Source organism: Strigops habroptila, chromosome 23 (genome assembly GCF_004027225.2).
Source record: "Strigops habroptila isolate Jane chromosome 23, bStrHab1.2.pri, whole genome shotgun sequence".
NCBI classification, from domain to species: Eukaryota; Metazoa; Chordata; class Aves; order Psittaciformes; family Psittacidae; genus Strigops; species Strigops habroptila.
The window spans coordinates 1,946,838-1,971,427 of NC_044299.2; the positions used below are offsets into that span (position 1 = coordinate 1,946,838).

At 54.8% G+C, this 24,590-nt stretch overlaps 1 protein-coding gene across 3 annotated transcripts; it reads left to right on the forward strand.

Annotated features, from left to right (window-relative positions):
- The first annotated feature begins 501 nt into the window (after positions 1 to 501).
- SLC4A8 (solute carrier family 4 member 8) lies at positions 502 to 24,525 on the forward strand. Of its 3 annotated transcripts, XM_030510672.1 has the most exons (25): positions 502 to 653; positions 6,444 to 6,525; positions 7,130 to 7,264; positions 7,730 to 7,865; positions 8,036 to 8,196; positions 13,330 to 13,518; positions 13,655 to 13,743; positions 13,864 to 14,021; positions 14,364 to 14,451; positions 14,920 to 15,066; positions 15,188 to 15,279; positions 15,725 to 15,899; positions 16,056 to 16,189; positions 16,897 to 17,142; positions 17,246 to 17,351; positions 18,259 to 18,420; positions 19,098 to 19,211; positions 19,529 to 19,690; positions 20,477 to 20,728; positions 21,437 to 21,505; positions 22,507 to 22,680; positions 22,780 to 22,917; positions 23,319 to 23,419; positions 23,885 to 23,989; positions 24,162 to 24,525. In XM_030510672.1, the coding sequence occupies exons 1-24, from the start codon at positions 609 to 611 to the stop codon at positions 23,970 to 23,972; spliced, it is 3,243 nt and encodes a 1,080-aa protein (XP_030366532.1). In that variant the 5' UTR covers positions 502 to 608; the 3' UTR covers positions 23,973 to 23,989; positions 24,162 to 24,525. The 3 variants fall into 3 exon arrangements, 2 of the variants coding, with proteins under 2 accessions (XP_030366532.1, XP_030366533.1); XR_004390012.1 differs by having other exon boundaries at positions 17,246 to 18,420; positions 24,175 to 24,525; XM_030510673.1 differs by lacking the exon at positions 18,259 to 18,420.
- Positions 24,526 to 24,590: the final 65 nt, after the last annotated feature.

The window sequence follows — 24,590 nt, forward strand, 5'->3', positions numbered from 1 at the left end:
CAGGGGGCAGCGCTGGCTGCAGCTTGGGGATAGGGGGGAGAAGGTGAGGACGAGGCCAAAAGGGGTCCTGGGGAGGGTGCTGGGGGGATCAGGGTGATGCTGGGGGGGTTGATGCTGGAGGGGGTCACTAAGATACTGAAGGGCTCAGGGTGATGCTGGAGGGGTGATGCTGTGGGGAGGTCACTAAGGTATTGAAGGGAATCAGGGTGATGCTGGAGGGGTGATGCTGGGGGGGGTCACTAAGGTGCTGGTGGGGATCAGAGTGATGCTGGGGGGTGATGCTGGGGGGGGGTCGCTATGATACTAAAGGGGCTCGAGGTGATGCCGGGTGGTGATGCTGGGGGGGGGGGGTGTCACTAAGATGCCGGCGGGGCCCGGGGTTGAGGGGGGGGGCGCTGCAGAAGCGGGTCCGTGGAACCCTCCCCGGGCGCTGCTCCCCCGACCCCCCCGGCCCTGCCTCCTCCCTCCGCCCGCCGCCCCCCCCCGGCCCTGGGCGGGGTTTGTCCCCGGCTCCGGGCGATGGTGGAGCCGGTGTGAGCGGCGCCGGGGCTGCAGCCGGCTGCGGCCCCCCCTGGCCCCCAGCCCCGGGGGGGTGCCCGGGCCCCGCCATGCCCGCCGGCAGCAACGAGCCCGACGGCATCCTCAGCTACCAGGTGGGGGGGGCAGCGGCCGGGGGGGCCGGTACCCCCGGGCGGCCGGAGGATGCTCCGTGGCTGCTCACTGCGGCATTTCCGATGGCGGGGGGGGGGGGATGTGCATGGGGGAGGCGTCTGCAAAGGCGGATGGGTGCATGGGGGGTCTAAGGGGCGCGCAAGGAGCGGGGGGGGATGAGGGTGCTTGGGAGGTGCCTGCAAAATGGGGTGCCGGGGATGTGCGGGGGGGTGCCGGGCCTCTGAAGGGGGGGTGCGAGGCATCTGCAAGGCGGAGATGGGGGGCGAGGGGTGCTGATGGCGGGTGCAGGAGGGATGTGAGGAGGGGAGGAAGGCACCTGCGCGATGCCTGTTGGGGGGCTCTCCGCTGGGCCCCCCTTGTCGTCTCCTCCGCATCTACATGTAGCGATGCCGTGGGCCCTTTGGAGGGGGAACAAAGCCGCTGTCCCCCCACAGAGCCCCACGACACCAGTCATGGGTGGGGAGGATGCTTTTGTCCCCACCAGGCGCTTTGTGCCCAGTGCCGGGGTGCAGCTGGGGCCCCCCCCCTTTCAGCATCTCCTTGTGTGACCCCATGGGACTTGGCGGGGGGAGCTGCTCTTGGTGGCAAATGAGGTGGGGAATTGATTCATCTGAAATGCGAGCTCATGGGAACGAGCGAGAGGAATTTACGTCTCCCCCAGCAAGGGCTGACATGTCCTGATGATGCTCGGCTGGGACCTGCATCCTTCCCCTCGCAGCCCCACTCTGGGGCTCTGGAGACCTGTTCCCTCCCATTGCAAGCGCCCGGCTCCAGCCCCACCACAGCTCAAATCCTGGCCCAGGAGCTGGAGGGGGCCCGGTGGGGGGTCAGTGAAGGATGGAGCCATGAGGACGGTGGCTTTGTCCAGTCAGGGTGGAGATGGAGGAGGGCAGGGAGGGCGCCTCTGCTCCACCAGCACAGCAGCCCCCAGTTTGGCTTTTGTTACCCTCACCCCATAACAACACCAGGATCAGTGTTATCGGTCCCATGGCGGGTGAGCTGATGACATTGACCCTCCCTCCCACTGCCGGTGGCCAGTTCTGCTCACGTGTGACGGGACAAGGGGGCTGGACCCGAGATTTGCATGGTCATACGATGACTTCCCTGGCACCAGGAGCACTCAAAGCCCGACCTGAACCTCTGCTTTGCGCTTTGCCTCGTCCTCACCTACACCAAAGCTTCCCCAGGGCAAGAGGAGTTGCACTGAGCCGGGTGGATGAAGGCACCTGGCAGCAGGATGGAGGGGGAAGGCAAAGCACCTGCAAGTGCTGGTACCCGTCCTGGGCTGCGATAACATCCCAGAGGTATCTCTCCTTCCTGCTCCATCGCATCCCAAGCCTGCAAGTCCATAACCCTGCAGCTCTATGAAATCCTTAAATCCTCCAGCAATTTCCTCAGGGAATTAACCCCCCTGAGTCCATTTGAGCGGCCTCACGGGGACTGAGTGAGTGTGGAATGGGGACATTTCCTTTGGTTTCATCTCCCTGCCAGGCTCGGGATGACTCTGGGGATGCTGCACTGGCTGGGGAGGGCGATGGGATGCTCGGAGCATCTTGCCATGGACCCGCTTGTCCTGTTTCCTCCTATGTTTGCTCCTGAAGCTTTAATATGAAATAATAGAGAAGCAGAGCCTGGATCAGGATGGGATTTGAGCTGATGAGACCTTGGTGTCACCTTCCTTCGCTGGATTATTTAACACCCTGTGTCACCTTTCAGGGCGAGCCAGAGAGGTAACCTTTGTGCTGAGCCTTTGCAAGGAAGTTCATTAGAGCAAACAAGTTGTTAGGATGGAAATAGCAGATTAGCTCAGCTGGGAAAACAAAGTAGGGCTGGAGATAGTGAGGAGAGGGGAAAAGTCACTTACCTGGGCCTTTCCGTGCCATGCTAGGACTGCCTCTGGCTAACAGGGGTTTATTGCAGCACCAAAGGGATGGAGGCCGTGACTCTGTAATGGTCACTCCTTGTGCCTCTGCCGTTGGTGCACTCGGAGCTCCTCTCAGCTCAGTGAGGGTCCCTCAGGGTCCTGAGGGGAATCTGCATTGATCTGGAGGTGCAGTTATCCCCCAAACCCAGTGCCCGCGTGAGGATGAACCTGAGCCGGGCTTATACAAGGATGCTTCTGGAGGAGTTGGAATCATAGAGTCATGGAATCAACCAGGCTGGGAAAGAGCTTCAAGACCATCAAGTCCAACCGTTCCCAGCACTGCCAAGGCCACCACTAACCCCTGGCACTGAGGCCTCGGCTACACGGGGTGTGAACACTTGCAGGGACGGTGACTCCAGCCCTGCCCTGGGCAGCCTGTTCCAATGCCTGAGCACCCTTTGGGGAAGGAATTGTTCCTCAGCTCCATCTAAACCTGCCCTGGGGCAGCTTGAGGCCGTTTCCTCTTGTCCCATCCCTTGTTCCTTGGGAGCAGAGACCAGCCCCCTCCTGGCTCCATCCTCCTGTCAGGCAGTTGCAGAGAGCGAGAAGGTCCCCCCTGAGCCTTCTCTTCTCCAGACTAACCCCCCCAGGTCCCTCAGCCGTTCCTCATCACACTTGTGCTCCAGGCCCTGCACCAGCTCCGGGGCCCTTCTCTGGCCCCGCTCCAGCACCTCAATGTCTCTCCTGTAGTGAGGGGCCCAGAACTGACCCAGGATCCGAGGTGCAGCCTCACCAGTGCCCAGCACAGGGGGACAGTCACTGCCCTGGCCCTGCTGCCACACTGGTGCTGAGCCAGGCCAGGATGCTGGGGGCTTCTTGGCTGCCTGGGCACAAGCTGCTCATGTTCAGCTCCATCAATCCAGGTCCTTTCCCATGAGCAGTTTCCAGCCGCTCTGCCCCAAGCCTGGAGCGTTGCAGGGGGTTGTTGTGGCCCAAGTGCAGGACCCGGCACTTTGCCTTGTTGAACCTCATCCATTGGCCTTGGCCCATGGATCCAGCCTGTCCAGATCCCTCTGCAGAGCTTCCCACCCAACCTGGTGTCATCTGCAGGTTCACTGGGGGTGTCCTCGAGCCCCTCATCCAGATCATCAATGAAGATATGGAACAACACTGGCCCTAACACCGAGCCCTGAGGGACACCACTAGTGACCAGTCTCCAACTAGAAGTGACACCATTCGCCACCACTCTTTAGGCTCGGCCATCCAGCCAGTTTTCACCCCAGCAATGGGTCCTCCCAGCCAGGCCACGAGCAGCCAGTTTCTCCAGCAGAACACTGTGGGAGACAGCGCCAGACGCTTTACTAAGATCCAAATAGACCAAATAGCCACAGGCAGTGGGGCTGTGCTGGCACTGGGGAGAGGATGGGAAAGCTGGAGGCACCGGATAATCCGGTCCCATGGTGAGTCCCAGGAGCTGGGGGGGAGGTGGCATCAAGTCGCGTCTGAAATGAGTCCCCAGGGACCAGGAGCCTCATTTCCAGGCAGGAGCATCTGCTCCTCTTGCTCAGCACATGAAGCAGCGAGCGGGAGGCAATGATGCTGCTCTTCTCTCCGCGCAGTGATTTGGGGCATGAGAAGCAGATTTCGTGTTAGCGTGTGCAGCTTAAATCACTGCAAGTTATTTCTGCTCTGGTTTTTAAGAGGTCTCCATGGTTCATGCATCGTTATCAGTCCCAAAGCTTCCCCTTTGCGCCTTTAATAGAGGAATGATTTGGAAACTGATGGAAACTAGAGGGGGTTTGGGCATTGCAGAGATTTTCTTTGCATGGGTGAACAGATTTTGGCTTTCTTGGGGGAGTCACTGTCCAGGCAGGCAAGGGAGGAGAAACCCAGTGGCAGGAGCATATTTTCTTTCGTATTTAAGACATTCAAGGCAATTGGAAGAGCAGCCTGAAGAGAAGCGATATCAAGTGTTTCCAGGAGGCCCTTTCAAAGCTGCAGCAGCAGCTCGAGTGTGAGACGTGGTTGGCTTTTTAGTTCTTTGAAGGCACAAATCCTGGTAATCCCCTTCCCAGCCCCAGTGGCAAAGAGAAGCAAAACGACTCATTTCTGGTTGCTCCTGTGCTTCTCCTTTGGCTGTTGAGGCACAAATGCTCTTCCTGCAGCACTGGCAGTGGCAGTTCAGGCGAGAAGGACACCAGCTCTCAGCCCTTGGCTTTTGCAAGGACAAAAAGGATGTTCTCCAGGGAAAATGCACTTGGTCCAAGCAGAAGATGAAGCTTTGTCCTTGCAGGCTCCTGAGGGCCTTTGAAGGCTGTTGGTGGCCACGTCCTGTGCCCAGGTGCCATCTAGTGAGACCTGCAGGTATCACTGTGGGCATGAAAGCTGCTGCCACGAAAAGGGAAGGTTTTGGGGGTTCCCCCCTGCCTCAGACATCCCTTTTTGTCTTTTTAGAAAGGAACTGCAAGAACAAAGCAGGAGGAAGCAGGAGGGGACTTCTGGGGGTGTCCAAAACACTCAGCCCTCTCTCCCTGTAGTGAATACCTCCAGGCTCACATTGTAGACAAGATAGGTGATGTTATAGGAGGAGGTATGCAGAGGCGTGATGGTCATGGACTTGTGTGGACACAGGGGTGGAAGGTGGCTGGAGGGAGGTTAAGGGAGCTCTGCACATGGAGGACAGGGAGGTGGTTCAAGACAGTCAAGGGCAAGTCCTGCCTGACTAACCTAAAGGCCGCCTATGGTGGTGTAACTACATCAGAGGACAAAGGAAGGGCTACGGACGTTGTCTGGACTTCTGTAAAGCCTTTGGCGCAGTCCCCCACAACATCCTTGTCTTGGATTGGAGACAGATGGGTTTGATGGGGGGACTCTTTGGTGGATGAGGAATTGGCTGCATGGTCACACGAGAGAAGCTGCGTGGAGACCTCAGAGCAGCTTCCAGTGCCTGAAGGGGGCTACAAGGGTGCTGGAGAGGGACCTTCATCAGGGACTGGAGCGATAGGACGAGGGGTGATGGGTTCAAACTGAAACAGGGGAAGTTCAGGCTGGATGTAAGGCAGAAGCTCTTCCCTGTGAGGGTGCTGAGGTTGCCCCTGCACGTAGGTCGGGGCAACCCCTGGTATCAATACAGGCTGGGGGATGAAGGGATGGAGAGGACCCCTGAGGAGAAGGGCTTGGGGGTACTGGTGGGTGAAAGGTTGGACATGAGCAGGCCATGTGCGCTTCCAGCCCAAAAGGTAAATCGTGTCTTGGGCTGCATCCAGAGGAGTCAGGTCAACGCAGCAGGTCAAGAGAGATGATTCTGCCCCTTTACTCCACTCTGGTGAGCCCCCTACCTGGAGTAGGGGCCCCCTACCTGGAGTACTGCATCCAGCTCTGGAGTCCTCAGCACAGGAAAGACATGGATGGAGAAGGGCCAGAGAAAGCCACCAACATGATCAGATGGATGGAGCACCTCTCCTGTGAGGAAAGGCTGAGAGAGCTGGGCTTGTTCAGCCTGGAGAAGAGAAGACTCTGCGGAGACCTTGTTGTGGCCTTTCAGTGCTTAAAAGGGGCCCATAAGAAAGATGGGGAGAGACTTTTCAGCAGGGCCTGTAGGGACACGATGAGGGGTGATGGTTTTAAACTAAAAGAGGAGGTTGAGGCTGGATGTGAGGAAGAGATTCTTTACAATGAGGGTGGGAAAACCCTGGCACAGGTTACCCTGGCACAGAGGTGGTGGATGCCCCATCCCTGGACACATCCAAGGCCAGGCTGGACGTGGTTCTGAGCAACCTGATCTAGTTGATGTCATCCCTGCTCATTGCAGGGGGTTGGACTACCTGAGCTTTGAAGGTCTCTTCCAACCCAAACCATTCTAGGGTTCTATACACCCAACTTGTACCTTCATCTCCTTGCTAAACAGAGACATGACGAAGAGGCAGTGATTGACCAGGGAAGAACGAGCAACGTTGTCAACATTCACTATGAGAAGGAGGAGCTGGAAGGTGAGTGTGTGCTGAGATCCTGGGCACAAAGTCCCTGCCACGTCCCTCGCTCGGCGTCACATCATGTGCAGCAAAACCCATCGTGCTTCTTACAGAAGCAGCACACTTATCGCAGCATTTTGGAATGTTTTGGCTTATAAAGAGAGGGGAAAAGCCCCCATGGGGGCCACGGGGCGAGTTGTAGCCACGGGGCTGGGTAATTCAGGGCTCATTTCCTCGCAGAGGCTGCTCATGGCTTGGAGACATCCCGAGAACCAGTGGATGGAACTGATTTGATCTTCTCTTGTCGCCTTGTGCCATTCAAAGCCTTTAAACACGATTCCCTCCTGTCGCAGGCTGAGTGTTGTCCAGCCAAAGCTGGACTTTGAGAAGAGTTTTAATACTTTCAGGGCACTTTTAGATGACCCAGAGCCGTCACTTGTCACTGTGGTGGCAAAGGTTAAGTAAAATCGGCCTGGAAAAAGGACAGGTCTGTGACCTTCAGGGAACATACAATGAAGGGAAGCTGGTGTTTCCTCTGGGATGGCTGCACTGCTTTCACCATGGCACCAGCCTCACCCATCTCCACAGCATTGAGAGTGATGCCACTGCTGCTTTCCCGCAGGCCACCGGACCCTGTATGTGGGGGTGCGGATGCCGCTGGTGCGGCAGAGCCACCGGCACCACCGGCCCCACAGCCGCAAGGATCGGAAACGGGAACGGGAGAAGGACTCTGCCCCGACGGAGCAGGGCTACCACTGTGAGTCCTCCTCCACTGCGGCGGGTGCTGGGTCTGCTGCAAGCAGTGAGTCTGCATGGCTTGCTGTTATCCCGAGGGAAAGGGGCCTTATCCAGCAAGACCCCCTTTTCCCAAACTTTTCCCACTTGTTTTGTTAGTTATTTAAGGCAATGAAAATCGAAGTCAGTTTGTTGAACCTCACCCCACTGGCCTTGGCCCATGGATCCAGCTTGTCCAGATCCCTCTGCAGAAGGATCCTGGCTTTAAGGGAAATGTGGGGAAGGAAAGCAGCCCATCCCATGGGAACGTGGTGTAGATGCTTCTTCTTCCCCGTGGCTCTGTGCAAACCTGGACAGACCCAGGGGAGAGGGGTTAGCCCAGTATTTACAGCTGAACTGGTGCTGATCCAATGCCCACTTTGCATGTGAGTGTGATGGGCCGTATTCAGGGATGGTAATGGGATGGGGCTTTGTCTTCTGCCCCCAGACACCCCATCCCAGCGGGTGCAGTTCATCCTTGGGACTGAGGAGGACGAGCAGCACGTCCCCCATGACTTGTTCACCGAGCTGGATGAGATCTGCCTGAAAGACGGCAAAGATGCCGAGTGGAAGGAGACAGCAAGGTAAATCCCTGCTGCTGGCTGTGCCCCCGGGCTCTGCTCTCCGCTCTCCAGGATGAGGAGCTCTTTCAGCTGCAGGAGCTGATGTGAGGAGCTCTCTCCTCTTGGCACCCCATAGCTTCATCAGTGGGGCTGGTTTCTGCCATGGGGCTGATGGTGCCCGATGTCTGCAGGTGGCTGAAGTTTGAGGAGGACGTAGAAGACGGCGGCGAGCGCTGGAGCAAGCCCTACGTGGCCACATTGTCCTTGCACAGCCTCTTTGAGCTGAGGAGCTGCCTCATCAATGGGATGGTGCTGCTGGATGTTTGTGCCAACAGCATGGAAGAGATCGCAGGTACCGCGTCCCCCCTTCACTCCCGAATCCAACACAAGGGCATGTCCTTTCCCAGAAGACCCGCAGTGGGTTTGAGCTGTGAGTTGGGTTTGGGTGTAGGCTGGCCATGCAGCAGTCCCACCAGCTTTTCCTTCCAATAGGGGGTCCTTTAGAAAGCAATTTGTGGGGTTAGAAAGCATTAGAGGATATTCTCCAGCCAGAAAGGAGCGTGTGTCAGGGCTTAGCTCTTAGGAACACAGAGTCTGTGTAAGAGCTGAACCTCATTAAGGAAACTATTTATTACAAGTCATTTCCTTGTGTTATTTCTTTTTCTTTTCATTTGCCTTAACATCAGGATATAGGAGTTAGAAAGGCAGAGCTTATCAGTTTATCAGTTATCAGCTTATCAGTTATCAGTTTGTCAGTTTACCAGTTTATCAGTTATCAATTTATGAGTTTATCAGTTATCAGTTATCACTTTATCACTTTATCACTTTATCACTTTATTAGTTATCAGCTTGTCAGTTTACCAGTTTATCAGTTACCAATTTATAAGTTTATCAGTTATCAGTTTATCAGTTATCACTTTATCACTTTAGCACTTTATCACTTTATCAGTTATCAATTTATCAGTTTATCAGTTATCAGTTTATCAGTTATCACTTTATCACTTTATCAGTTATCACTTTATCACTTTATCAGTTATCATAGAATCATAGAATCATAGAATCGTAAGGGTTGGAAAGGACCTTAAGATCATCTAGTTCCAACCCCCCTGCCATGGGCAGGGACACCTTGCCCTAAACCATGTGGCTCAAGGCTCTGTCCAACCTGGCCTTGAACACCGCCAGGGATGGAGCATCCACAACCTCCCTGGGCAACCCATTCCAGTGCTTCACCACCCTCACTGTAAAGAACTTCTTCCTTATATCTAATCTAAACTTCCTCTGTTTAAGTTTGAACCCATTACCCCTTGTCCTACCACTACAGTCCCTAAGGAAGAGTCCCTCCCCAGCATCCTTGTAGGCCCCCTTCAGATACTGGAAGGCTGCTATGAGGTAACCACGCAGCCTTCTCTTCTCCAGGCTGAACAGCCCCAACTTTCTCAGCCTGTCTTCATATGGGAGGTGCTCCAGCCCTCTTATCATCCTCGTGGCCCTCCTCTGGACTCGCTCCAACAGCTCCATGTCCTTTTTATGTTGAGGACACCAGAACTGTACGCAGTACTCCAAGTGGGGTCTCACAAGAGCAGAGTAGAGGGGCAGGATCACCTCCTGCGACCTGCTGGTCACGCTTCTTTTGATGCAGCCCAGGATACGGTTGGCTTTCTGGGCTGCAAGCACACACTGCCGGCTCATGTTAAGCTTCTCGTCAACCAACACCCCCAAGTCCTTTTCTGCAGGGCTGCTCTGAATCTCTTCTCTGCCCAGCCTGTAGCAGTGCCTGGGGTTGCCCCGACCCAGATGTAGGACCTTGCACTTGGCTTGGTTAAACTTCATAAGGTTGGCATCGGCCCACCTCACAAGGGTGTCAAGGTCCCTCTGGATGGCATCCCTTCCCTCCAGCGTATCAACCGAACCACACAGCTTGGTGTCGTCGGCAAACTTGCTGAGGGCGCACTCAATCCCACTGTCCATGTCACCGACAAAGATGTTGAACAGGACCGGTCCCAACACCGATCCCTGAGGGACACCACTCGTTACAGGTTTCCAACTGGACATCGAGCCATTTACCACAACTCTTTGCGTGCGGCCATCGAGCCAGTTCTTTATCCACCGAGTGGTCCATCTATCAAATTGATGTCTCTCCAATTTAGAGACAAGGATGTCATGTGGGACAGTGTCGAATGCTTTGCACAAGTCCAGGTAGATGACATCAACTGCTCTGCCGCTGTCCATCAGTTCCGTGGCTCCATCATAGAAGGCCACCAAATTGGTCAGGCAGGATTTCCCCTTAGTGAAGCCATGTTGGCTGTCACCAACCACCTCGTTGTTTTTCATGTGCCTTAGCATGTTTTCCAGGAGAAACTGTTCCAAGATTTTGCCAGGCACAGAGGTGAGGCTGACTGGTCTGTAGTTCCCCGGGTCTTCCACCTTCCCCTTCTTGAAAATGGGGGTTATATTACCCTTCTTCCAGTCATCAGGAACTTCACCTGACTGCCAGGATTTTTCGAATATGATGGACAGTGGCTTAGCAACTTCATTCGCCAGCTCCTTCAGGACCCGTGGATGGATTTCATCAGGTCCCATGGACTTGTGCACGTTCAGGTTCTTAAGATGGTCTCGAACCTGATCCTCTCCTACAGTGGGCCTAAGGTCTTCGTTCTCACAGTCCCTGCATTTGCTTTCCAAGACTTGGGTTGTGTGGTCAGAGCATTTGCTGGTGAAGACTGAGGCAAAGAAGTCATTAAGAACCTCAGCCTTCTCCAAATCCATGGTAGCCAGTTCTCCTGATAGCTTCTGGAGAGGGCCTACATTGTCCCTAGCCTGTCTTTTATTTGCTACGTATCTATAGAATCCTTTCCTGTTATCTTTTACATCCCTTGCCAAACTTAATTCTAACTGGGCCTTAGCTTTCCTAACCTGGTCCCTAGCTTCTCGGGCAATGTTCCTGTATTCTTCCCAGGCCGCCTGTCCTCGCTTCCACCTTCTATAAGCTTCTTTTTTCCCTCTAAGTTTCCTCAGCAGCTCCTTGTCCATCCATGGAGGTCTCCTGGCCCTCCTGCTGCACTTTCTTCTAGTCGGGATGCAACACTCTTGAGCACGTAGCAGGTGATCCTTGAATACCAACCAGCAGTCTTGGGCCCCCCTGCCCTCTAGGACTGTATCCCATGAAACCTTACTAAGGAGGCTCCTGAAGAGGCCAAAGTCTGCTTTCTTGAAGTCCAGGGCAGTGAGCTTGCTGCATGCTCTTCTCACTGTCCTGAGGATCTCAAACTCAACCATCTCGTGATCACTAGAGCCAAGGCTGCCCTGGAGCGTTACATTTCCAACCAGTCCCTCCCTGTTGGTGAGCACAAGGTCCAGCATGGCACCTCTCCTCGTCGGCTCCTCTACTGCTTGAAAGAGGAAGTTGTCTTCCACACAATCGAGGAACCTCCTGGATTGCTTGTGCCGGGCCGTACCGTCCCTCCAACAGATGTCAGGATGGTTGAAGTCCCCCATGAGGACCAGGGCCTGCGAGCGTGAGGCTGCTCCTATCTGTCTGTAGAGCGCTTCATCCACAGAGTCCTCTTGATCAGGCGGCCTGTAACAGATCCCCACCGTAATGTCCCCTGTTGCTGTTTTCCCTTTGATCCTGACCCACAAACACTCTGTTACCTCATCACCCGTCCCCAGACAGAGTTCCATACTCTCTAGCCTATCACTGACATAGATAGCAACGCCCCCTCCCCGTCTGCCTGGCCTGTCTTTTCTAAACAGCCTGTAACCTTCCATTCCAACATTCCAGTCATAGGAGCCATCCCACCATGTTTCTGTGATACCAATGACATCATATTCCCGTAGCCTTGCACACATCTCTAATTCCTCTTGCTTGTTCCCCATACTACGGGCGTTTGTATAGAGGCACCTTAGCAGAGCTCCAAATGAAGCCGACTCAATGGCTGGGGCAGCTGGAACATCTCTACATCGCTCCAAGCACTTATTACAGGTGCTGGCAACTGACCAGGAATGTTGGGATGGATCAATGCTCCCCTCCCCCAACACATCTAGTTTAAAGCTTTCCTGACCAGCCTGGCAAGCCTCCTACCAAAACAGCTCTTCCCCTTCTTTGTCAGACCAGCTCCACCAGCCTCCAGTAGATCTGGCCTCCCAAATGGAGCCCCATGTTCTAAATAGCCAAACCCCTGACTATGGCACCAGCATTCTAACCATTTATTAACCTGCCAGACACGCCTAGCTTTTTGAAGGTCCTCCCCTTTGCCCTGGAGAATCGATGAAAAAACTATCTGAGCTCCAGAGCCCCTAACCACCTCTCCCAGGGCTCTGTAGTCCTTCTTGATGTCCTCCAGGCAACTGCTGTCTATATCTCTAGCACCCACATGGACCACTAGAAGGGGGTAATAGTCAGCAGGACTTACTAGAGCAGGCAGCCTCTCAGCAACATCCCTGATCCGAGCCCCTGGCAGGCAACACACCTCCCTCGAGACTGGATCAGGCCGGCAGATGAGTGCCTCTGTGCCTTTCAAAGTAGAGTCCCCTACTACTATGACCCTCCGCTTCTTCCTGGAGGTACCAGTAGCGATCCTCTTTACTGGTGCATCAGCAGGGTGCTCATTAGGTGTGGTGGGTGCTTTCTCATTAGCCTCCTGCAGAACCGCGAAGCGGTTCTGGGTGGGGACATCAGATTTAGGAGGAAGCCCCTTGTCGTTAATTGTCCTCTTCCTCCTTTTTTGTTCGTTTTTCTCCTGACTAATTCCCAGCTTCCTGGGTTGCTGCCCTCCTTCTTTCCTATATGAGCAATGCTGGACGTTTGCAGCCCCTGCGCAGTTTGAGCCTGGAGCAAGCAGCCCAGCTTCCTCTCAGCTTCCCTGGCATCTTTTAGCTCTCCAACAGCCTCCCGCAGCTCAGCCACCTGCTGCAGGAGGACCTCCACCAGAGCGCACCGAGTGCAGCCCTGTCCATCGTGCACCCCCGCCTCACGAGACCAGTCGAGGCACTTTCTACACTCCGAGGTCTGCGCCGCAGCCTCCCCTCTCATCGGCTCTGTCTGGGTGCCTACGCTGGCCACCGCCGGGGCAGAGCTCCCACAGCGGGCCCTGCTCCTAAGGCGAGTGCTCACCATCCCGCTCGCTCTGCCTGCGCGAACTCAATTTATCAGTTTATCAGTTATCAGTTTATGTTATCAGTTTATCAGTTATCACTTTATCACTTTATCAGTTATCAGTTTATCAGTTTATCCGTTATCACTTTATCACTTTATCACTTCATCAGTTATCAGTTTACCAGTTTATCAGTTATAAGGTTTTATCAGTTTATCTGGCAGAGGATGGTTCTTAGTGAAAGGAAACCCTTTCCCTCAAAGGCTGGACTGTATTGCAATGCCTTGCTAAGCAAGGCTGAGCTCAGCCCAGGGCACCCTGCGTGGCACAGGGGCGCCGGGGGTCAGACCTGTCCCTGCTCTGAGCGCTTCATTTCCCTTTGCCACCTGCAGACATGATCCTGGGCCAGCAGGAGCAGCCCGCGGAGCTGGAGGAGCGCACGAGGGCCCAAGTGCGAGAGGTGCTCCTGAAGAAGCATCACCACCAGAACGAGAAGAAACGAAACAACCTTCTCCCCATCGTCCGCTCCTTCGCCGACGGGAGCAAGAAGCAGTCGGAGCTGCACCTCCTCGACAAGCCAGGTCAGGCTTCCCGCAGGCTCTGGCACCCAGAGAGGGTTTCTGCAATGCTTGGTTCCCATTAGGCTTGTCCTGGCAAAGGAACAACGTCCCAACTGCTCCTTGCCCATCCTTCTGAGTGTCTGTCTTTTTCCTACAGCCCAAACACTCAGCCCTCATCCTTCTCCCACCACTGCAGAAGCTAAGAATGGTGTGACCCACGAGACCAGCACAATGGACTTAAGCAAGGTGAGGCACTTGTCGCTTTCGTGTGCCTTTAGGGCCAGATTTGCTCCTTCAGACTCTGCTGCAGGGGGCTGTGGGCTCCGCTCTTGGAGCAGTTGCCTGTAAAGCGCTTGTCGTGCCCAGGCGGAGCTGCACTTCCTGAAGAAGATTCCCACTGGGGCTGAAGCATCCAACGTGCTGGTGGGAGAGCTGGACTTCCTTCCCCAGCCCATCGTGGCATTTGTCCGCCTCACCCCGGCTGTCCTCCTCTCGGGCATGACAGAAGTTCCCATCCCAACAAGGTCGGAATGAGAAGCACAAAGGGTTTATTATAACACACCCCCCTCAACAAACACCATCGGATTGCATGCATGAGCTTGGCATCCCAAGGGAGGAAGGCCACATTTCTCCCACTCGCATCTCCTCACCTTTGTTTCTCCCTTCCCTGCTGTATCTTTTAAACCCAATTTCCCAGTGGAAGTTGGCCCCAAAGCTCCATTTGTGATGCGGTTTGATGAATTCCCAACTCATCGCGGAGCTGGTGCCTCTGAGTCCCCTGTGGAGCTGGGAGCTCCTGGGGATTTCCTCAGGCACTCCTTGAGCAAGGACACGTTCTGATCTCTCACTTGGTTTTTCTTGCCCAGGTTCCTGTTTGTTTTGCTTGGACCAGGAGGAAAAGCCCATCGGTACCATGAGATCGGCAGGTCCATGGCTACTATCATGACAGATGAGGTGCGCTGAGATAAGAGACATCTCTGGGTCCTTGTCGGCTTTCTTCTCCTCTCCCTGTCCCTGCAGTGAGGAGGAGGATTTGCTGCCCCAGCTGCCTGCAGCAATAGCCCACCCTTTCTTCACACCCCAAACAAACACATGGATTCACATCACCCCCCATCCCGGAGGTGGAAATCTCACCTGGGCAGCATCCTGCACCTCATCCTTCTCCCCAGGTTCCCCAGCACGCTCTCCCCAGCGCTGGCACTGCCAGCAAAGCTTCTCCCCTTGCAGCCAAAGGCTATGGTGTGCCATGGGGGACAGGGCCTTGTGGTGGAGATGATTACATGAGAGATGGGCAGGTTTTCCTTTGGGGGGACATTTCTTGCCATTCCCAGCAGGACATTTGGAGGGGAAATGATCTTGCATTTAGCCAAGGGCTTCCTGCACTGGTTCAGGCGCCTGAGAAAGGTTGTCTCCCGTCGGCAGGTTTTCCATGATGTTGCATACAAAGCCAAGGACCGGGCTGACCTCGTGGCCGGCATCGATGAGTTCCTCGACCAGGTCACGGTGCTGCCACCGGGAGAGTGGGATCCATCGATCCGAATCGAGCCCCCGAAAAGCGTCCCCTCACAGGTGGGTGCTGTGGAGGGGAACGGGGGGACAGGGACCCAGTTTGACACAGGCACATACCCAGGCCAGGAGCAAAACAAGCTCCTCACAAATACCTGTCTTTATCCAACTCCCATTTCCACAGGAGAAAAGGAAGATGCCAGGAGCACTTGAGGACAGCACTTCTCACAGTAAGCCGGAGAAGCACAGTGGTCCTGAACTGGAGCGGACGGGAAGGTGTGAGCTTTGGCAGTTTGGGGTGGTTTTGCTGTTCACCTCTCCAATCTGAGCGTGCATCTTCCCTTCTGGGGTTAGTTGGTTCAGTGCAGGGCTCGGTCCCTTGGGCTGGGCAGATTTGGGCTGGAGGATGCAGCCGCAGCATCATTGCCCAGAGCTTTCCTCGACTTGGAGAGATATGTGTCGGTACCTCCAGGTAGAGCCCTGCTGCTTCTCAGAGCAAGGCACTGTTGCCATAAGAGGGGATGAGCTCTCAGGTTTGGTCCTTCTCTTTTTGCTGGAGGTGTTTCTGTGTGCCTCGGTTTCTGCTGGGTATAGAAAGGGATGAAGGGGGGTGCTTTTAGCAAGGGCAGTTACTCTATGCGTGTGGTTGCCCTTCTGCAGCCAAGAAAACTCGGTGTGTTCTTCCAAGAGCACAGTCCCTTCTTCTTTTCCCTTGGTCCAGGCTCTTTGGAGGTTTGATCCTGGATGTGAAGCGGAAAGCCCCGTGGTTCTGGAGTGACTTTCGGGATGGTGTGAGCCTGCAGTGCCTGGCATCCTTCCTCTTCCTCTACTGTGCCTGCATGTCCCCCGTCATCACCTTTGGGGGACTGCTGGGGGAAGCGACCAAAGGCCACATAGTGAGCACCTCTCTCTGTTGGTGGCCCATGGGAGGACAACGCTCCCGCACAAGTCCTTGCTGCAGTGAATTCGCTTTGTGGTGGGCTTTGTTCGGGGTTTTTTCCTGTCCATATGTGTGAGGTATTGACTCACTGCTGCCTCTCCTCCCGGCACAGAGCGCCATGGAGTCGCTGCTGGGTGCATCCATGACTGGCGTGGTGTATTCCCTCTTTGCTGGCCAACCTCTCACCATCCTCGGCAGCACCGGACCCGTCCTTGTGTTTGAGAAGATCCTCTACAAGTTCTGCAGGTGAGGCTGGGGCTGGGGCTGGGGCTGGGTGCTGCGGGAGCTTCAGAGGGTGGCAGCGATGGGGAAAAGGTGTTTTCCTGCTCTTCTTCTTAGTGGCAGTTGTTAGGTTTGGGTTGTTTTCTGTGTCACGAGCATTGCCCGCTGCTGCTCTAGTGCATGATAGTGCAGGAGCCCTGAGTCTCTGAAGGATGGATGGGGTTGTTTGGGGTTCTTAGAGTTGAAGTGAAGCAGAAGGAGAAATCCCAAGGATGTGGGTGCCCAAGGTGGTGGGATATTCTAGTTTTGATGATTCTGTTGAAAAACCAGGAGCCTTTCATGTGAAATGGCTGTTTTCTGTGTCAGTCCTTTGGTTGTGATGACTCTGCTGGGAGATGAACCACCCTTCTTGCCATTCAGCTTCCTCTTAAACCCTAACTTGCTGGTAGCAGGTGACTGGGTGCCAAACCAGCCACTTTTGGTCTTAGGGCATCAGGGTGACGTGGGAGAACACCACCTTCCACAACAGGGTCCTGGCCTCCCTTAGCCTCCAAGGTGTTAACACAAGATAACTGTTCAATAATGGCCATTAAAGAATTAGCTGAAGTGCTCCTAAAGTGCTCCCAACTCTTCCCAAAGGAAGGCACAGCTCAGACCCTCGTGCTGGCCTTTCCACCCTTGGCTTCCTTGGGTTCTGGCCTTTCCACCCTTGGCTTTCCCTTGTTCCGCAGGGAGCACGCGCTCTCGTACCTCTCGCTGCGGGCATGCATCGGGCTGTGGACCGCCTTCTTCTGCGTCGTGCTGGTGGCCACCGACGCCAGCTCTCTGGTGTGCTACATCACCCGCTTCACCGAGGAAGCCTTCGCCTCCCTCATCTGCATCATCTTCATCTACGAGGCTCTCGAGAAGCTGAGTCACCTGCGAGAGACCTACCCTGTGCACATGCACAGCAAGCTCGACCTCCTCACCATCTACTAGTGGGTTGTTCTCCTCCCAAAAGGCCGCTGCCCCCTGGCAGGAGCTCAGGGCTGCACCTCCATCGCCTTTCCCTTACCCCTGTGTTGGCTTCTCTCCTCCCAGCTGTAAGTGTGAGGCCCCGACCCACCCCAGCAATGAAACCCGGCGCTTCTGGGAGAGCAACAAGATCAACGTGTCTGGCATCGCCTGGGAGAACCTGACGGTGACTGTAAGTGCCCTGAGCCACTGCTCCCTCGTGCTGCAGCCACGAGGTCCAGGAGCATCCGCTTGGTTGCCCAAGTCAGAGCCCTTCAGGTGATGATGGGCTTCAGCCTGTGCTGGTGCTGCTCCGCTTCAATGGAATGAGTGGATTTAACTCGCTTGGTCCTGGGAAGGAGAATCCCCCTTATCCAGCCCACCTTGTCCCCAGCATTGTGGGGAGTAACCATCCTCCTCAACCTGGTTGCAGAACAATGTTTCTGACCAGGAGCAAGGTTTAATGGGTGGTTTGAGTGCTGCAGCAGTCAGAGGGCTTGAGTTCATGCTTAAGGTGGTAACTGGCTTCCTCATCTGGTTCCTAGGAACTCCAGGCCTTGCTTCCCCATTCAGTGCTCTCTGCAGGCACATGCAGAAACTGGAGCACCTGAGCCACCTCTCGGGCTGTTGCTGCCTGAAGCAGAGCCCAGGCACATGGTGGGAGGCTCTTATGGGCATCTCCATCCCCTCCTGGCAAGGTTTTGCCAGCCCCACACTGGGAAGCGACAGTTTGTCTCTTCTCCATTGATAGCGTGGTTGTCTTGGCCTGCCTGCCTTGTTCCCTCTTTCTCTATCCCCAAGAGTGTCCAGGTTTCCTTCCCCTCTGTTGTCTTCCTCAGCCACAGTTACCTGCCATTCAAGTGGAGGATGTGCCATGGGTCTTGCGGTATGGTGTCCCACCAAAGCCCACCTCTCTGCTCTCCTCTGTGCAGTTCAATGTGCCACTTGTTTGGCTGCTGCTGCTCCTTAAATCTAAACCTCCGTCAGCAGCAGTCACAAGATCGTGGATCTTGGACCAAGATCCTCAACACTCCCCAGTTCTCCAAGGTTTCCTTGCTGCACGTGCCCTGCCTTTGTGTCCTGATGCTCTGTTTCCCCAGGAATGTCGCTATGTGCACGGAGAGTTTCAAGGACCCGCATGTGGACGCAACGGCCCCTACACGCCTAATGTCCTCTTCTGGTGCTGCATCCTCTTCTTCTCCACCTTTGTCCTGTCGAGCTTGTTGAAGAAGTTTAAAACCAGCCGTTACTTCCCAACCAGAGTAGGTAGAAGATGGTGACCAGCAGCAGCCCCCACTTTGCACAGCGGCTTTCCCGGAGCACTAAGCACTATTTGCCACCACTTGGTCACCTTGACGGCCGAGGTCTCCATCAGCTTGGATGTCCCTCACTCACCTCCATGGGTGCAAACCAATAGTAGCATTTCCCACCTTCTCGCCTGCCTCATGACCTGCCCCGGAGCTGGTTCTTTGTGTCTTTGTGTTGATGGTTGGGTTTTTCCCTTGGGAAATCAGGTCTTCCCTATTTTCCACCCTCTGTGCTCAAGGTGAATGTTGATTCAAATGTGGAGCTGCTGTAGAAGAGGACAATGTTTCTTCCTTTTGAGGTCCAAACGATGCCTCAGTGCCTTACTCGCATGTTAGCTGTGAGTGTGGCTGTAGTGGCAGACATCAGTCTCATTAGCTTTTAATAGTGCTTTTAAGGTTTGAATTGACTCAACCCTTTTCCACCTCATTCAACTTCTTTATTGCCTGACACGAGATCTCAAAGGGACAGTCCCAGCACCAGTATCTAACCAAGGGATTTGCCTGCATGGCTCAGAGGGGTGGGATTTTGTTAACTAGGCTTAACGTTGATGATGCCCCCAAGCCCATCTCCTTCCACCTCCTGTTACGGCCCTGTTTGCGAGGCCCCTCTCAGCTCTGGTTTCTTGCCCCAGGTACGCTCCACAGTAAGTGACTTTGCTGTCTTCCTCGCCATCGTCATCATGGTGCTCATTGACTTCATGGTTGGGATCCCATCACCCAAGCTCCACGTCCCCCATATGTTCAAGGTACTGGGGGGTTTGGGCCTGGAGCAGGTTCCAGGCTCTGGGGATGCCACCACAAGGTGATGTCGGGGCAGGAGATGAAGCTGGTGTGTGACCAGCTCCTCTTCCAGCTCCAAGTGCACTGTTTCCTTCTGGAAACGAGACAGCCCCTAAACTAGATACCTCCAAGAGAAGGGTCTGTAGGTGCTGGCTGAACCCCATGGAGAGGCTGACATGAATCCAGGGCTGGGACGTGCTCTGACGTGGGGTTGGAGGGTAACATCAAAGCCAGTGAAGGTGCTGGGCTGGCAGAGGATGCTGATGTGTGTGCTCTGTTGCAGCCCACCAGAGATGACCGTGGGTGGCTCATCAACCCCATAGGACCCAACCCTTGGTGGACGGTGTTGGCTGCGCTCATCCCAGCTCTGCTCTGCACCATCCTGATATTCATGGACCAGCAGATCACTGCCGTTATCGTGAACAGGAAGGAGCACAGGCTGAAGGTCAGGGGCTGCACGAGATGAGCCTGGCCCCAACCCTCTGTGGGCTGCATGGCTGGGGAGAAGCTCCTGTTCCAAGGGCTTTGTGAAGGCGTTGCTTTGGGGCAAAGGCAGCCTGTGGGGCAGGAGGCTCTCCTGCATTAATGGTTACACAGGAGGATGAGAAATCTTTGGGATCAGAGCCACATATTACTTGCAAGTGGTGGAAATTTCCTCATGGATGAAAAAGAGAGTCGGTTTCTTAGTTTTTTGGGTTTTTTTGGACAGTAGATATCACACAAACTCTCCAAAGCCACTTTGTCTGAGCTCCTGCCTGATGCTTGTGCAGAGACTGGAAACATCCTCCTTTCCAGCTCTAGTTTTAGATTGTCAAGTTGGCTTAGAACGGTTTGGGTTGGAAAGGACTTTAAGATCATCTAGTTCCAACCTCCTGCCATGGGCAGGGATGTCTCACACTAGACCATGTCACCCAAGGCTCTGTCCAACCTGGCCTTGAACACTGCCAGGGATGGGGCAGCCACAGCTTCTCTGGGCACCCTGTGCCAGCGCCTCAGCACCCTCACAGGGAAGAGCTTCTTCTTTATCTCCAACCTGAACTTCCCCTGTTTCCGTTTAAACCCATCACCCCTTGTCCTGTCACTACAGTCCCTGATGAAGGTCCCTCTGCAGCATCCTTGTAGCCCCCTTCAGACACTGGAAGCTGCTCCGAGGACTTGAGCTCAAGCAGAGTTTGAGCCCACCTTGCTCATGTGCTCTGGGGTGCTCTGTGTGTTGTTTTGCTCCCTGCAGAAAGGATGCGGGTACCACCTGGACCTTTTCATGGTGGCCGTGATGCTGGGGGTGTGCTCCGTGATGGGCCTGCCCTGGTTTGTGGCTGCGACCGTCCTGTCCATCACCCACGTGAACAGCCTCAAAGTGGAGTCTGACTGCTCAGCTCCGGGAGAACAACCCAAGTTTCTGGGGATACGAGAGCAGAGAGTCACTGGCTTGATGATCTTCGTGCTCATGGGCTGCTCTGTCTTCTTCACGTCTGCCTTGAAGGTAAGAGGATAATGCAGAACACCCCACGACCACGAGCTTCTTGGAGGTTGTTCATAGTCCCCTCTCTCCGGGCCTGAGGAGTAGTTGTGGAGTGCAGGAGGAAGAGGCGGTGACCCCAAACCTTGGGGCTTGACCCATGGTGGGCACCAGCCTCGGTTGTGCCCTTCAGACCCCACTTTGTCGTGCTCGAGGACAGTGAGCAAGACACTGCTTGAACCTGAAAGTTCACCCATGTTTATGGGTTACAACTAAGTGTATCCAGACCAGTAAATCTGCTCCTTTCAGAACAGGCAGCACTTTATTGGCTGCAATTTGCTCCCCAAATGCCTCAGCAGAGCCGTTCTCAGTAGCTGAACACACTGACACCATCCCCATGGGCTTCCTGGCACATTCCTGCTGCAAAGTAAGCTCATCCTTAGGCTAAAAGGAGGCGCGTCGCTTTTGCATATTGCCACAAGAACACAGAGAAATGTTTCTCCACAGGTGAAATCACCTATTTGCCTCCAACCTTTCTGGAAAATAGGATTATTCTGAAGCAACCTAACCCCTAAAGCAGAGTGTCAGCTCCTCGCATGCTCTGGTTAAAACCCCTCTTGAAGCCATTGGAAAGTGGGAAGCTGGAGGTGGTTTTAGGCAGCACCTATAGAAGAGAGCAGCCACCCTGACCATGTGCTTTAATCCAGTCCATCGTTGCATTCTCCTTTGCAGTTCATACCAATGCCTGTGCTTTACGGTGTCTTTCTCTACATGGGGGTGTCGTCGCTCAGAGGAATTCAGGTACGGCCTCTTTGCAGCACGTCTGCCCTGGGAGCTCAGCTCCATGGAAGTGGCACAGGGAAAACCTGGGGCAGGCAAGAAATGAGGGTGTTTTGTGTAGGGGAAAGGCTGGTGGAGGAGGTGGAGTTGGTCCATGGGGCTGGGAGGAGCAGGCAGGTTGAGTTCGCTCTGCTCCATGGTTTAGGGCAGTGTTTTGGGGACATGGAAATGGGGAATTCATAGAATCACAGAATCCACCCAGTTGGGAAAGAGCTTCAAGACCATCAAGTCCAACCATTCCCAGCACTGCCAAGGCCACCACTAACCCATGGCACTGAGGCCTCGGCTACACGGGGTGTGAGCACTTGCAGGGACGGTGACTCCAGCCCTGCCCTGGGCAGCCTGTTCCAATGCCTGAGCACCCTTTGGGGAAGGAATTGTTCCTCAGCTCCATCTAAACCTCCCCTGGGGCAGCTTGAGGCCGTTTCCTCTTGTCCCATCCCTTGTTCCTTGGGAGCAGAGACCAGCCCCCTCCTGGCTCCATCCTCCTGTCAGGCAGTTGCAGAGAGCGAGAAGGTCCCCCCTGAGCCTTCTCTTCTCCAGACTAAACCCCCCCAGGTCCCTCAGCCGTTCCTCATCACACTTGTGCTCCAGGCCCTGCACCAGCTCCGGGGCCCTTCTCTGGCCCCGCTCCAGCACCTCAATGTCTCTCTCGTAGCGATGGGGACTGCCTGTTGCCAGAGCAAAGGGGTGGCAGTTCCTGCCAGTGATGGGAATTCAGGGGATTCAGTGGGCCAAGAAGTGCCAAGAATAGAATCTCAGGGAATAACTGCAGCGTGGTGGGCAGCTCTTGGGGGCAAGCCAGGCTATACATGGACAAATGGGTGCTGCTCCCAGGAGGAACATGGGGGGATCCAGGATTTCTCACTGCAAGTGAGATCCTGAAGACTCCTTCCACATCTCCACAGGGTCAGGAACTTCCCACAGTCCCACAGTGGTGACTTTTCACTTGTCTCTTGCAGTTCTTTGACCGCTTGAAGCTCTTCTGGATGCCAGCAAAGCACCAGCCGGATTTCATCTACCTGCGGCACGTCCCCTTGCGAAAGGTGCATTTCTTCACCTTGATCCAGCTCATCTGCCTCGTCCTGCTCTGGGCCATCAAGGTGTCCCGTGCTGCCATCATCTTCCCCATGATGGTAAGAGCTGGTGCTGCTTGGCACCGGGACGTTCGCAGAGCTGGAGGCAGATGTAGCAGCATCTCTGGCCTCACCGCATCTCCCCTCTTACTCGTGAAGGTTTTGGCGCTCGTCTTTGTCCGGAAGGTGATGGATTTCTGCTTCTCGAAGCGAGAGCTCAGCTTTCTGGATGACCTCATGCCAGAAAGCAAGAAGAAGAGGTTGGACGATGCCAAAAATGAAGCCAAAGAAGAAGAGGTAACAGTGGCTGGGAGCTGGACATCTCCCTCGGGCTGTGAGACTGCTTCTGTCCCAGTTTGTCTTTAAATGTTGGGGAAGAGCAGAACTAAATGGAAATGGATCCTAACAGCCTGGATCCCACATCGTAACCTGTTCTTCCTAAATCAGCAGCGAGCTTAACACTCGAATAGAGGGATATTCTTTAAAATGAGTTTCTAATAAACCTGATGGTGATGATTGTTATGGAAAGGTTTGCTCATAAGAGCGTTCTTAGCACCACCCCAGATACTTGGAGTGAGAGATCTTTCCCCTGCTGCACTAACAGCTGAAGCTGCTGTTGGGCAGGAGAGGGCAGCCCACGGTGGGTTTACTGGGGGTTCAGTTTGATCAGAGACCTTGATTTGTCCCTTTCCCGGCAGGAGTCCCGCAAGATGATGGAAGCTGCTGCTGCAAATTCAGTTCAGCTGCATCTGCTGGGGAAGAGCAGCAAGTTGGATGTCCCAAAGCAAAGCAGCGACAGGTAAAGCCCCACCAAGTGCCAGGACCCCCCCGGCAAGATCAGTTGGAAGGTGTTTGGCTCAGTTCTCTCCACTTGCATCTTCCTTGGGCATCCCCTAGAAGCCAGCTGGGTGGGTAAATAGGATGTATGGGCAGGGCTGCAGGAGGTGATGGAGGGCTCTGAGCCCAAGCACGTGGCTGCACAACTCACATTTGACCCCAAAACTTGCATCATCAGGGACTTTATGATACCTGGAGGTGCTTGTGCTTAACCCTGAGGAGCTGCAGGTGTGATCTGTAGAGCAGTGGCCCAGGAGCCTGCTCCAGGGCTAAACCCCAGCGAGAGCCTTTGCCTCCCCAAACCCCTCATCCAGCCAAACCTCCCATATGCTTACGCTGCCCTTGGGTTCCCCGTTTGGCTGATGCGAAGGCACTTGGTGGCATCAGTTCCTGTAGGCACGGGTTGCTCTGAAAACACCTCTTGCAGGGCTGACCCTTCCGAGATTAACATCTCGGATGAGATGCCGAAGACGGCCGTGTGGAAAGCTCTCACCATGGACACAGAAACGCTCTGAAGGTGGCTTGGAAACAGGTAAAGAATCGGTGTGAACGTGGCATTGCTCCTCGGCAGTTTTCCTGTGCTCTGGCTGGGAAGAGGCAGCGAGGCCCATGTCACACAACCGGCTCCTCTTTGCCATGGAGGGGGTCCCATGGATGGACCCCCACTGATGATGCTGTCCCTCTTTCCCTCTCCCCAACCCCAGTTTTCCTGTTTAGGAGCCTGGATTTGGAAGGGGAGGAGTGAGAATGTGACTCAGGGATGTGCCAACGCAGACACGGGGAGAAACCGCTTCTTCCAGCTGGAGGGTTCCCATTGAAGCCACGTGGATGGGGTTGGGTCACGCTTGGTGTGCTCCAGGCACTCGGTGTCTCCCGACCAGCAGACCGAGGTGCCCATCACAGCCCATGGGAGTTGGGTGTTGTCAAGCCTCCGTGTACACGTGTGTGGTGTTGCGGTTCCGAGGGGCCCTGCTGCCCCTCTCTGTTCAGTGCTACTTTTATACTATCTAATTCCTCCATTCCTTTCTTTTTTGTTTTCCAGATATAAACTCTGAATGTACAAACCCATTTTCTGCTCTGTTTGACGCATTCTCTGGTTGGTTTTCATCAGGGCTGGGTTTGGGCTGGTTTGG

Bases quoted from the DNA above. Each gene is read 5' to 3' on its own strand.
- SLC4A8 (XM_030510672.1), top strand. From the start codon at position 609: ATGCCCGCCGGCAGCAACGAGCCCGACGGCATCCTCAGCTACCAG. The intron at 14,452-14,919 runs GTGCGCTGAGAT...TCCCGTCGGCAG, and splicing joins CTACTATCATGACAGATGAG to GTTTTCCATGATGTTGCATA. The intron at 17,352-18,258 runs GTAAGTGCCCTG...CTGTTTCCCCAG, and splicing joins GGGAGAACCTGACGGTGACT to GAATGTCGCTATGTGCACGG.